A 14339-nucleotide genomic window follows, 5' to 3' on the forward strand; every position below is an offset into this window, starting at 1 on the left:
TATTTGGCTGCAAGGCCAGCATTTTCTGCCATTTTGCATGAAAAATTACTTTAATAATTCATCGGTTATTTAAATATTTTAATTGTTTATTTCTTTTTTTACAATTTGCCTGATTGGGGAATTGAGTTGCCAGATTTATGTGCTCAACAGGGGAAAAGCCTCATTGTTGAGCCCTGGTTTGTAGCTACGACATAACTTGGTAATTTGATCTCCTGTGTGTCAGATATGACAGACTACTTTTCTCTTCTTTCAACCCGCAGATGTAAACAGGAAGTGTTGGTACGTGACGACTAAGGGCATGCACGCCGTAGGCCAGGCAGAGGTGGTCATTTTGCTCCAGTGTCTACCTGACGAAAAGACCATCCCTAAAGACATCTTCACCCACTTTGTGCAGCTCTACCAGGAGGCTCTCAGTGGTAAGAATACAACCAACAGCTCCATCAGGAGGCACACTTTGAAATTAGTCCACCTCCAACGTGGGCCCCTCTTGGGGGAGACAGCAGCTCATTAGTAGTTCTGTCTGGAGGCCCACAGGTGAGTCCACCTGTCTCAGTCAGGTGCTGCCCAGTTAAAAATGAGCTAACCCTAAAGAAATGTAGTATAATGTGAGGGGAAACTGTTCCAGCTCTACTTTTTGTTCCGTAGAGACAACAGGTGAACCAAGCTGTCCTCTATTTGGAAATCAGGTTACTGTCCACTGCTGCTGGACTGTCTCTCTCCCTTTTTCATGAAAAATGGTCCAAACATTAGCATCCTGCTGTCAGGTCACCTCCCGCAAGGCATTACACCTCACTCTTGCTTGTCTTGCGTTTTTTAACTCCGTATGCCACAGAGTAAAAACAGCTAATATCGGATGACTTTGACGGCTTTCTCCCCTCAGGCTGTTTCCTTTTTCATATTCACACTGGAGCCGTTTCAGGCTTGTGGACGGGAGCCATATTGTACGTGTCATTCCTGATTAACTCGCCGTCAGGCAGGTCTCAGGAAGAAGTGCTGGCTTTAGCAAGTCCCCGCCACTAAGCTTTGTCATGCCGTTACTGTTATGGTGTTATGTTGCATCTAACACCAGTGATCCCTTGTACAGATAATTAGTAACATGAGCCGTTTTGGGTAATATGAAGTTGCAGGGCAAACAGGGAGGATGCATTTTTATTAATGGCTGTAGAACTTCATACAGACTAAGCAAGGCTCCTTACTCACACAGTAATCCCAGGAATACATTGAAAGCCTCTGCTTTTCATATCTCTCCCAATTTTCAGAGGATCAGAACTCTGCTTTCTCTTTTTTCTTCTTTTGCTTCTTATTCATGCTCATTTTCATCTGTGGCCTTTTCTTCCATTTCATCTGCTTCATTTTTATTCCTGTCTTCTTCAAGTCATTGCTTGCTTTCTAGACTTTCACCCCAAACTCATATTGTTATTAATATTATCTCCACCATGTGATAGGGTGTGTGTGTGTGTGCGCGTGTGTGCGTGTGCATGCATGCCTGCACATGTTCATGTTCATGTGTGTTTGTGTGTTTGTGACCAACAGGGCTGGAGCTACAGCTACAATTACTTTTTTTTCTTTGTTTTTCTTTTCAGTTTAGTGTGCCACACTAAATTCCTCTATCAGCCTACATGTGTTTTTTTTTACCAGTAAGATTTATGTTTTAATGTCTTCTGTCATCACCAAACCAGAGTTGGCTTCTTAGAATAGTGGAAAGACAAACCAAGATGTTTTGGATAAGTATTTATTTTGTTTCCATTAAGCTTGAAGGGCGCTGGCAAGAACAATAAAACAGCATTTTCTGGTTAAACAAAACGTATGTTGTCACAAGGATTTTTTGTGTGCCAGCTAATATAAAAATATATTTATAATTCCCCTTAATTCCTCATTTGCATTTTTATAAACTTCTGTTTGCTTTATCCTCTTTTTGAAAAAAACATTTTTTTAAGATTATTTTTAGGCAATTGGCCTTAATTTTATAGTGACAGCTGAAGATATGACAGGAGAGGGGATAAGGAGAGAGGGGATGACATGCAGCAAATGGGCTGTAGGTGGGAGTCGAACCGGTGGCCGCTGCAGAGGACTGATAGCTTCAGAACATGCACTCTACTAACTGAGCTGGGCGCCCCTTTGAAAAACCCATTTGATTGACTGCTAAAAACAAGGCTTTACTGGTCTGTCCACATTTTGGACTTTGTCATGGCTCACAAACAAACACCCATACAAAGTTTTGTTTTATTTAAACTGGAGGATCTACAGATTAATTCCATACCTGATATGTTATGATTCACTAAAGTTAGGCATGATACAAGATGAATACATCCCTGTTTTTTAGCTTTGCTGCTGTCTCCACTATCATGAGAAATTGAGCAATATACTGGTTACTTGTTGGAATTCATTTCAGTGACTGTGGGTGCTTTAATCAGCTCTGTGCCAAAATATTAACCTTTGATGGCCACAATTTCCACTGGGACATACAGGCTTCGACCTTTGAATCAGCAACATCAAGTATAAATCATTTAGAATTTTAGCTTTTATGAGGTTCTCCAAAAATGTATATTTCTTAATCTATTATATTGTCGAAAATATTCTTAATAAATAACAATATTTAACTTGAAGTTTGGTCTTTGTCATCATGCTATTTATTGTTTCCTTATTAACATGATACAGTTAGGTGAACCCAGGAGGCTTGGTTACAGTTACATTATACAATACTACGCATCTTAAGGAAAACTGAGACTGTGCTATACAAAAACACTCAATTTAAAAGTTTGTCTACATCTAGATTAGAAAACTTGCACTATATGATACAAGTATTCAAAACTTCATGTAAATTTCTGTTGGTTGCATCTGGCAGCTGTGGTGGTTTTGGCAGATCTGCGCTCTACTGACTGCAGACTCTTCTAGTATTACTCCTCTTTTTCTCCCCACCTTCTCCCCCACTACCCTGCTGTGCCTTCCCCTCTCCTATTTCACCAATCCCTCCTCCACCTCCTCCTCACATCTCCTGTATCACTAACAGCCTCTCTCTTCTCCTCTTCCCCTCCCCTCCTTCCTAAAGGCAACGTGCTGAGCCACCTGAGTCACTCATTCTTCACGCAGAGCTTCCTAGGCAGTAAGGAGCATGGTGGCTTCCTCTACATCAGCCCCTCCTTCCAGTCGCTGCAGGACCTGCTGCTGCCCAACCCGCCCTACCTCTTCGGCATCCTGATACAGAAGTGGGAAACGCCCTGGGCCAAAGTCTTCCCCATCCGCCTCATGCTGCGGCTGGGCGCAGAGTACCGATGTGAGTTAAAACCACTGGGGCTCACACTATGTAGTAATAGTGATAAGCCAGTAAGAATAATTTGATTATGTATTTTAAAGTTTTAAGTTCACATTTGGTTTCAGTTTTCAGTTTGTTCATCTCACTTCAGTCATTTTTATTGTAGAAAAATTGAAGCAAAGCAACAGACTGTCATAAAAACCTACAAACCCCACTGAGCATGACCTCTGCTGACCTCACCAGAAAAAAACTGCAACATCTAGTGGATTAAAAAAATCAATTGATTCTATTATTCCAGCACCAAAAAGTTGAATTCGCATTTATAATATGATTTATTTATATAATAGAACATTGATACTTTTTGTACGATTTCTGTCAGTCACTTCTACCTCCCAGTTGTCGATCCACAAACTAGGACACATTTTTGTCAGTACCAAGACAGTAGGGTCACATTAGTGTACCACTGCAGTAGGAGTATCTCCGTGCACATAATCCAAAAAAGGATGTGTAAATATTGATCTGCAGTCACAAATGGTAAAAAGTCTGTGAGAGTGATGTTGCAGTTTGTAGTCTGGCAGTGTATTATTGCACTAAACACAATAATAAATGGGCTAAACTAATAAGTTGTGCATCAGTGTTTTCTATTGGCTGACTGTGCACAACCACAAAACTTTGACCTGTCTCCTGGCTGGAGACCAAAACAGGAAATGCACGCTTGTGTTGTGGGATTCAACTGATGTGACTGGAGGGAAGAGCGAATTTTAGGAGTGGTGACCAGCAGGATAGAGCCTCACATGTTAGGCTGATTAGCAAATTGTGTCAGATTGTTAACTTGAAATACAAAAGAATTCAGCCAAAGATTATATGTTTCTGTCAAGCGCTTTCAAATGTTTCAAATCAGAGAATATACAGTATCTTCACAGGCAATAGGCTATAGATATTATTATTACTGTATATCTCTGGTTCTCAGCCTGCTTCACAGGGGGTCGTAAGATTTTCTTCATTTTATGGGTTGTAAGAAAACTTTAAAGAAAAAGTGTATATCTCAGCATTTCATTCAATTATGTGAGGAAAACTAAATGAAATTGTTATTTTTTAAAGTTTAGACTGTAAACAAGCTTAACACAAGCTGTACTGACAAATCCTTCACTTTCTGCTAAATAACCTCATCCTTCTTTAGAAAAGTACACCGTTAAAACAACCAAAGATCTAATACAACAATGGCTTAGTGTCAATCAACTTTAAAATTAAATTATAATGTTAACTTATAAACTTTTGAAAATAGACAAACACATTCTTCCTCTTACAAATGAAGCTCAACATTGTGGTTCTGAAAGAGAAAATCCTATTCATTTTCTGCATATAGGATTTAGATTCTTGGTCATAATGTCGTAACCATCCAATGTGGACTTAGCACGAGCTGCGTGATTGTCAAATGATTGTTTATGCTCTTGTAGATGCATGTCCGTGTGATATCAGCCTTGTTAAGAAAAATATATTTTATTCGCAATGTAAGTACACAGGAGTTGCTTGTCTAACGCTGCCTCTATCGATTAGTTTCTCTGTTATTGTGTGACGTCATATGTTTTAAGACGTCCTTGCAGATTCACGGAAGTTACACAATAACAAACAAACAGATCAAGGCAGCTGTAGATAAGCATGTCTCATGTTCTGTGAGATAAAAGAATGTGATATTTAGCTTATATAACATTGGTTTCCTGTCAGAAAAGGCTTTCTGATGGCATGGTAAAGCTGTGAAAATATTTTAAATATACACTTAAACTAATATATTTTTTTTTTTGTTTGTTTGTTTTTTAAGGTGTGGCTTTTTTAATTGTCTAAAATGTGTTTTTTTATGTTAAGTCCAAAGCAGTACATTGTTGAGCTTCTGTGGTGGTTCTGTTCTCTGTGTCTCCAAACTGGGAGCGTGTAGACTGGCATCGACTGTAGATAACTAACTGTCAACAAGTACCTCACATAACCCCACTTCAAAAAAATCTGAATTACATTGAATTGAATCTGAATTATCTCTTTAAGATCCACACTGATCGAGAAAGCTTAACATGTCAGTTGTCAGAAGAAGCCTGTGGACATCATACCAGTCTGCTCTCATATGTTTCTCACGGCTTCCCATGTGAATGAAGAAGTCTTGTGAGGGGTTTTCATCGAAGAGCCTCCTCTCCACCAAATCCCCTTCTCTTGCAGCCAGACCTGCCAGCATGGAGCACCGCCTGGCTCCGCTAAGCCTCTTGCCTGCTTCCAGCGAGTACGGATAGAATACATTAACAAAGCCACATACAGTGGAGGCTCTCAAACACAAATTGTTAGCATCACCATGAAATTAATCCGCCACACAAACAGCGTAGTTCTCTACGCTCTCACTTCTTACCTCAAGCAGTGACCAGCAGAAGGTCTGAGGAGCTCGTCAGCTTACGGATCCACACTGAACTGCAGATGGTAGCTGAGATTGTTTTTTATTGCTAATGAGAGTTTGTGGCAAGATCTTATTTCCAGCTGTTTGCTGAGATAAGGCTAAAAATAGTCATCTAAGGAGCTTTGGTTGCTGGAGAAAAAGCAGCCTTATTTTTCACTTGTGGATTAGGAGCGTTCCTCCTAACTGCAGGCACAGTTTACTGTATTTGATGTGTTTGTGGGGTCTCTTGTTCAGCCCATTTGCATTTATGAGTGAAGAGGATAGAAAACACTGGAAACACAAGTTGTGCAGTTAAAAAAACCTGGAAACATCTTAGCTGAGAAATAAAAATGGTTATAGAACTGATAAAAGGAATAGTTTGGATTATTTGAAGTGTACATGTGTATGAGGTACTTACCCTTATTCAGATATTCATGCCCCAGTTTGGACAACCTTCACTGCTGGATAAACACTTTTATATACACCAATTATTGCTGTGTCTTGCTCAACCAGACTTCATTGGCAAAATCAGTTATTTTACTTCACAGAAAACAGATCGAAGCAGCCATAGACCAGAAACTCCTGTTAATTTGTTTGTGTTATTGGGTGACTTTTGTATTTTAAAAGTTTAGCTTGGATTCAACAAAGTCACACAAAAGCACAAACAAACTAAATAATCAAGGCAGTGGAAGCGCAGCAGCTTCCATGTTCTGCACGGTAAAATGAGTGATTTTCGCCAGTGGAGTCTGGTTGAGTGTAAAGAGTGGTATTTGGCTTATATAACTAATGTAATAAATCAGACAAGGAGAAATGTTCTAACAGAACCAAAGAATCCACATCTGTGAACACATTTCTGTAACCTTTTAGACCTGAGTCTGAACCTTCAATGTTAAAAATATTTCCAAACTCGCATCATTTTGTTGAGGGACTCGACATATTTCCATGACAACCGAATGAGACACTTGATGAATGAAAAAAAAAAGTAGCCTTGGCATTAAAAATCACAGGGAACAATAATGACATGTTTCTATTGTTGATTCAGTGACATTAGTGACGAGATATGATTTTGTTTTGCAGTTTATCCGTGTCCGCTGTTCAGTGTTCGGTTCAGAAAACCGCTTTTTGGAGAGACCGGTCACACAATCATGAATCTGCTCGCAGTGAGTGCTTTGTTTTTCTCTTCCTGTGCTTGTGTTATTATTTATTTCCAAGGTTGCAGATCTCTGTCACACATTCTTTGTGTAGAGGGATGAGTTTGTCAAACAAGGATGTAATTTAATGATACCAAGTGTCCTACTCTGAGTGCATTGATTTTTTTTTTTTTTTAACTATTGGTTATGCTGTAAGACTGTTCATTGTACTTAAATCGCAGATACATGATTTTTAAAAAACCTTTCCCATTCTCATCCTTTTTTCCGTCCATATTGTAGGACTTTCGTAACTACCAGTACACGCTACCAGTGGTGAAAGGTCTAGTTGTGGACATGGAGGTGAGGAAGACGAGCATTAAGATCCCCAGTAATCGTTACAGTGAGGTGAGTGTCATCACACACTGGTTTAAAATAATGTGTCACACCTGTAGTTTGATTCTATATATATCTATACGTCTATATGTTTTTGCATTTATATAACGAAGAACTTGATTTAGTGAGGTATTTAAGTCACTGGATTACCCTACAACAGACATCCCTATTTGGTTATTCTATACATATAATGCCATGTAATTACATACTATATATAAAGCAGGTTGTAAATTTAAAAAGACTATAATAAAGGATTTGATCTGTGTTGCTCACTGCTAGCTGCAGCCACTAAGTATTTCTCATTAATTGTTTAAGCCAAAAAGGGGTCAGAGAATTTAGTTTTAAAAAAAAGAAATACCAATTGCAATTTGCCAGAGCAAACATAATTAAATTGTTTTTGTTCAAAATCCAAAGATATTCAGTTTAATATGATATAAAACAGAGAAAAGCAGGACTAAGGTTGGATCAAAACATTGCAAAGGGACAAAAAAAAATTTCTTGCAAATATGTGACTATCTCAGAGAATCTAATCTCAGAGAATACCCTTTTTTTTTCTCAGAAATCTAACACTTTCATTTTGAAATAATATCCCCCTCACTCGGCTCCTACCTACCTAATAGCCCAAACATGCCGTCATAAAAATCACATGTATACCATCAGAAAAAAGTCCTGTTGTTGGCCAGCTTTTTTTTCACATTACTCTACATTTACATTACTCTAGTGCGGTTTGGGACTACAGTCTGATTGGAGGCGCTGTGAAATCCACCTTTCACTTTATCCTATTCCGGTTGTTTAGTTTAATTGACACCAACCTAAATGATCCAAACCAAACAGGCAAACACCTCAGAGTTTGTCTGAACCACAACAAACTTGTTTGGCAAAAGCACCCAAAAACTACAAAATCTTCCAATTTAAACATTAGGAAATAACAAGATTCAGATTCTAGGCATGCAGAGAAAACAGAGCCATGTCTCATATGTTGCACATTTGAGCCCCACCCCCACCCCCCATTTCATACATACATCATTTGTGCAACAAAATGAAACTCTGCACCAGATTAATGACATCAGTGGAGGAGGCTCCTATTAAACCGCCTGAGCATCAACACACACATGTTCCCTCTGTGTAGGTGATGTGTGACAAACTCTCCAGGGTCCCTGCAGCTGAACATTAGGCGTGGGCTTGTTATAACGCTGCTGCTGCCTCGAGGGTGTGAATGAATGTCCAAGCAGAAGAAGTGATACGTACAAAGTGCCATTTGGCCGACAAAGAAAGCCACGATGGAGAGAGTGATGCCGGTTGTAGTGTTTGGCTGCTGATGCAGTAACAGATGGGAGCCCAGTAATGTGAAGTGGGGAGCGTTTCTCAACAGCTTGCAGGCAAGCCTTTAGCGCAGCAAGTGGTTAAAGCCCTCCAGATTTTCAGTTTTATTTCTGATTTGCAAAGGACGGCTTCAAAGAGACACAGAGGCAGGGGATTTAGCAGAATTAATGTGTGGGATCTCTCAACTATTGATATCCACCCATGTCAGTGTCTTTTTCCACAATCTGTCATCTCAGCACCATCCCGAAGACTTGAGGACTTTACCCACAAGCCCACTGCAATTAGGCTTAACCAGGCAGTCCCTGTTAAGCCCATTTTCCTCAGCACACACACCCAAAGGGCAGCTTAATTAGACATGGATATTATGTGTCCTTGCAGCTGATGAAGGCCATGAACAAGTCCAACGAACATGTGCTGGCCATGGGGGCGTGTTTCAACGACCGGGCTGACTCCCACCTGGTGTGCGTCCAAAACGATGACGGGAACTACCAGACTCAGGCCATCAGCATCCATCACCAGCCACGCAAAGGTGCTGACACAAGACACAGATTCATCAGACTTCCTTTATCTCTCCCTCCGTCTGGTTTTCATGTGCGGAGAGCTCTGTTTGTCTGAAAAGCCTCCTCCTGACTGTCTGTTATTATTTCTCTTATCCTCTCTGTTGGCCTGAAAATAATTTGACATCGGTCAGTGGTCGATTCATGAAGCTGAACTTATTATTTTTCCTCTTTTCTCTTTGCGTTTCTACAGTAACTGGAGCCTGCTTCTTTGTGTTCAGTGGTGCTTTGAAAGCCTCGTCGGGCTTCTTAGCCAAGACCAGCATCGTGGAAGGTGAGAACTGTGACAACAAACTACATGTTGGCTGTAAAAATACTGAAATATCAGTCGAGTATATTTGTATGAAGCTTACACACAAAGAATATTTGTACATGTTGGCACAAATTCATAATTAGTGCTGAAACTGGGGGTTGGAGTTGCAAATATGAAGAAATAAAGTCCAACTATTAAATATTTTGCTACAACATTTGTAGCATGTTGCTGTTTCCCACATTTCTGGGTTTGTTTGTCAGCTGTAGGATATATTGCAGGTATTTAATCCACTGGAATACCTAAAACACAAACATCCCAATCTCTTTGTTTTATCTATAAGTACTTTCTTATTAGATTTCGTAAAGAACTAACTAGATCATGATATACTATAACTATTGTACATCACAATATAAAGCCAGTCATTAATGTAACTAAGTACCATTTCCACAAGTACTGTACTTAAGTATCTATACTTGCATTACATGTTACTTCTGTTCCACTGTTTCAGTGGGAAATATTGTACTTTTTACTTCACCTTATCCAACAGCGTAGGTTACTTTACAAATCCAGATTTTAAAACATGATGCATTCATATTACCTTGCAGTATGTGAAAATTAAGTTTAGATGATCAGTTGTGTGTTGTTGTTTTTTTTAAACTTGAGTCAAGGGTCTGAATATTTCTTCCAACACTATATAATTACATATACTGTAATTTTTGTCCAGATTTCTCACTGATGACTACAATGACTATCAATGATATTATTCTACTGATAAAATGTCTGAGAATAGTTAAAATTACCCATCACAAAGCCCAAAGTAAAAATATTGAATTTACAATATAAAACAGAGACATTCAGCAAGTCCTCATGTTTGAAAATCTAAAACCAGTCAATGTTTTGTTTGATGAACGACTGAAAGAAGTTCTGCATTGATTTAGTTTTGAACTTCCAAACAGCTGTGAGTCTAAAAAGAGATTTTTAAAAAATGGTCAAAATATGTGCAGCAGAGTTTGACTTTTGGTTCCTACTGTGGTTCAAACTCCAAAAATTCTGAATGTTGCACAAACTAGAATTCCACAAAGAACATTTCTTTCATTTGCGTGGTAAAGTCTCACCTCAATCCAGCTGCTCACTTCCAGTTTTTAACTAGCTCTCTATAAAGGTTTCAAGCCCAACCCTGAAAGCAACTTCACACTCTGGAGTTTCCTCCTTTTAATTGTTCATTTTCTTGCACTCAACCTATACGTTAATATTCTATTTGTTTTAGCACTAGTCGTGATAATTCTTCTTTTATCTCCGCCCTCAGACGGTGTGATGATCCAGATCACAGCTGAGACCATGGACTCCCTACGGCAAGCCCTGAGGGACATGAAGGACTTCACCATCACTTGTGGTAAAGCCGACCAGGAGGAGAACCAGGAGCTCGTCCACATCCAGTGGACAGAGGACGACCACAACTTCAACAAGGGGTGAGACAGAGCAGAGGAGAAGGTGGAGGAGGCGCAGGGGAAGCTGGAGGAGACACATTTATGTCACGGACAATTGAACTGATAGGTTCCCAACCGCTGCATTTACTACTTTGCTATAAAAACTCATTATGCATGCTCGGGGAAGCCCTCTGGAGGAAAGTCTTAGCAGGGTGGAATGATTTGGTTTGATGTGTCTCTGAGATTCAGACCAAGGCAATCAATTTTACAGCAGCTGATAAAATCTGCACACTTAAATCTGACTTTTCACTATTAAATATAATTGAGGCCTTTCACCAGATACTCTGTCACTTCATTAGCAGAATGTTCTCTGTACAGACACTGATTTAACTCTTATTTCACCTGATAGTCAGTTCAGTCTGCTGTCATGCTGATAGTTACATGCAGTTTTTAACTGCCTGCATTAGTTACCTATATTAAACACTATGGTCATTTGTTCATTAACCTTCATTCTCCTCAGGCCTCCCCTTTAGTTTTGTTCTGAATGGAGTAAAATAAAAATGAAAACATTTCCTATCAGACAAGAACATCATCTTAAACTCTCCTGCACATTCAAAGCAGCATAAGAAGAACATGCAGCACATAAAACAAATCTAGGAACAAGTCTTTCCTCTACTTCTTTGCACTTATTTGTGTGTTCTGTTTCTAAATTTGTCTTTGTTTAATTTGGTGCTGTTGTTTTGTGTTTGGTTTTTCAGTGTCATCAGTCCCATCGATGGGAAGTCTATGGAGTCCATCACCAGCGTCAAGATCTTCCACGGCTCGGAGTTCAAAGCCAACGGCAAAGTCATCCGCTGGACAGAGGTACAACACACCTCACACTTGTACTGCTCAGTAGTAAAATCCAGCCACCACACAAGAGTTTTTTTTTTAAAAACTTAAAATACTGCAGGTTTGAATGTCTTGTCTCTTTTAACTGAGACCAAATTAAATTCTCATGTGACACATTATATGTTGCTTTTAAGTTCACTTTACAGTATGTGGATACTGAGTCAGTACTCAATGTTTATAAAATAACACTGTGCTGTGTTACCTTGTACTGTTCAGCTGTAATTTCAGAAAGTTTGCAACCAGACAGCCAATTTTCTTCCCTGTTTAAAAACAGACTAGGCACCACCCAGCTTGCATGTGTCACACTGTGTGCTACAGCACAAGATTCGTTGTTCTAATTAGTTGTAAGTGTATCCATGCACCCATTGATAATGTTCCTTGGAAATCGAAAATGAACTGAGAGTTAAAGTCTGGTGATTCCAGGCTACGTGCCATTATAAAATTAATTATTAAAAGTCCAGTGATCTCTTTGAGTAAGTCATGTACTATGTACTCCATACATCGTACTATTCAAAGCCAGCTTTATTTTGCAATTTCACCATATGTACAGGATGTATAGAGGATCACAATGCTGTTTCTCTCAGACCTTGTTGTATGTAAAAGAACTAAAATAGGTTAAAAAATACGAGGATAGAAACAAAAACCTAAAAACATTACAGATGACTAAAAAAGTCTAAACAATATGAATATAAGAGATATGCAAGAGTTCAGGTTGGACAATAACAAGGCGCAGAATAGGGCTGCAACTGATGACTATTTTCATCATTGATTATTATGTTGATTATTTTCTCAATTAATTGCTCAAGACGTCCTGAAATATCTTGTTTTGTTCTGAAATCAGGATTTTCACTTTTTTGTTAATTGATTAACAGGTTTAAATAATTATTTATCAAAATATTTGGCAATTAATTTAATAATTGATTAATAATCGATGAATCGTTGCAGCTCTATAATGATATGAACTGTAATGAATAACTATAATGCAAATAGAACAAATAGATCTTAACTAAAGACCGTATTTCTGTGATCCCTTCAGGTGTTTTTCCTGCAGAGTGAAGATCAACCCAACGGTCTGAGTGACCCGGCCGACCACAGCCGGCTGACAGAGAATGTGGCGAGGGCGTTCTGCATGGCCCTTTGTCCACACCTGAAGCTGCTCAAGGAGGATGGGATGGCCAAACTGGGACTGAGGGTCACACTGGACTCTGACCAGGTAGGTTCAGATTTTACAGGGATATTATTGTCTTGTTAATTTAGACTGTAGAGAAACTTGGACAATAATTATTAATTTTAGTTTATTTTAGTTTATCATTTACTTAACCTATCTTACTTTTATTAAATAAGGTACTGGTATTTGCATTTACTTCTTCTATACTTTATGTTTATTACTCTTTTATTTTTATTCTTATGTTACTGTCATTTTTTTAATAATCTCTGGCACAGTAGTTTACTCTGGGATTAATAAAATGTCATCAAAATCAGCAGCTGGGGAGAATTATAGACAAGCCAGGAGGGTATTTCTTTGAGATTAAACTTGTTTTTGTCCTGATCTAATTTTTATATTGATTAGTTGTTCGGCACAAAATGCAACTATTCTAATTAAGATGATCAATCGAGTACAGAAATGTTCTACTTTTTAAAATAATTATCTCTGCAGGTTAAAGTAAAGAAAAGGAACCGATGAGAGACAGAAGACAATATATAAACAAGGACAATTATGTGTATAAGCCCCAAAATATAGTTACAAAATCAAGAGAAGGAAGAATACAATAATCAGTTGTGCCTCAGTAAAGAAAAAACAAATATGTTGGTTTTAGCAGAGCTGACTCTTTTTTCTTTTTTTTTTTGCATCAATAAAAATTTAATACTGTGGGTTTTGTGGCTCCTGTCTTTATTTTTTGACATATTCTATAGATACATAATAATTAAATCTCCAAAAATACACTATTCTTTTCTTCATATATAGAAATGCTGCTGTCTGAAAGGTGGCTGGATTTTAGAGGCCAGATCCACTCAATCTAGTTCCCTGTACACTGAGAACAGCAAAGATCTAGTCTAACACCCGTGTCCATTCTTGCAGGTTGGTTACCTGGCAGGAAGTAACGGTCAGCCTCTGCTGCCTCAGTACCTGAGCGACCTGGACAGCGCTCTGATCCCCGTCATCCACGGCGGGGCGTGTCAGCTGAGCGAGGGCCCAGTGGTCATGGAGCTGGTCTTCTACATCCTGGAGATCATCTCCTAGGAGTCTTTGGAGCTTCATCTTTCTTTGACCTTCTGACGTCATCTCACAGCCTGTTCCTCTGTCATCTCCCTCCAACCGTTTGCACTTCGAAAAGAGCCCGAAAACTGTGCCGTGCCAGGCGGGGTAGCATTCCTCCAGTCGAACCTATGCATCCAAACACCTTCTGTTCTGCTCCAGAGGCTGCCTGAGGAAGCTCTGAGCAAGATCACGTGTCCTGTGTAGTGACGCTCATCTGACAGGTACACCAACCAGATCAAACTGTCTGACCCCAGTGTGGTGTTACAGTGTCTGTAACAACTAGTAACCTGCCTTCAAAGTTTATTCTTTTTTGTACTGTAACATGGAATCAAGTAGATTTTATGTGGCTTTTTGACACAGACCAACAGAAAAGACCCTCTCTACTGATCTCTACAAAGTAATATATATGATATAAGTTAATTATTAATATGAAATGAAA

General features: G+C 39.0%; 1 protein-coding gene across 3 annotated transcripts in view; it reads left to right on the top strand.

Moving 5' to 3' along the window:
- Positions 1-14339, top strand: part of zfyve9a (zinc finger, FYVE domain containing 9a) — a 41749-nt gene extending 27410 nt beyond the window's left edge. For all 3 annotated transcript variants that reach the window (XM_084731498.1, XM_084731497.1, XM_084731496.1), the window contains exons 10-19: positions 261-416; positions 3050-3274; positions 6744-6826; positions 7097-7201; positions 8891-9041; positions 9263-9343; positions 10629-10791; positions 11508-11613; positions 12677-12853; positions 13721-14339. In XM_084731498.1, the coding sequence (XP_084587624.1) occupies positions 261-416; positions 3050-3274; positions 6744-6826; positions 7097-7201; positions 8891-9041; positions 9263-9343; positions 10629-10791; positions 11508-11613; positions 12677-12853; positions 13721-13882 (1409 nt within the window). In that variant the 3' untranslated portion in view covers positions 13883-14339. The remainder of the gene's footprint in view (positions 1-260; positions 417-3049; positions 3275-6743; positions 6827-7096; positions 7202-8890; positions 9042-9262; positions 9344-10628; positions 10792-11507; positions 11614-12676; positions 12854-13720) is intronic.

Source organism: Lutjanus erythropterus, chromosome 12 (assembly GCF_056507025.1).
Source record: "Lutjanus erythropterus isolate fLutEry1 chromosome 12, fLutEry1.hap2, whole genome shotgun sequence".
Taxonomy (NCBI): domain Eukaryota; kingdom Metazoa; phylum Chordata; class Actinopteri; order Lutjaniformes; family Lutjanidae; genus Lutjanus; species Lutjanus erythropterus.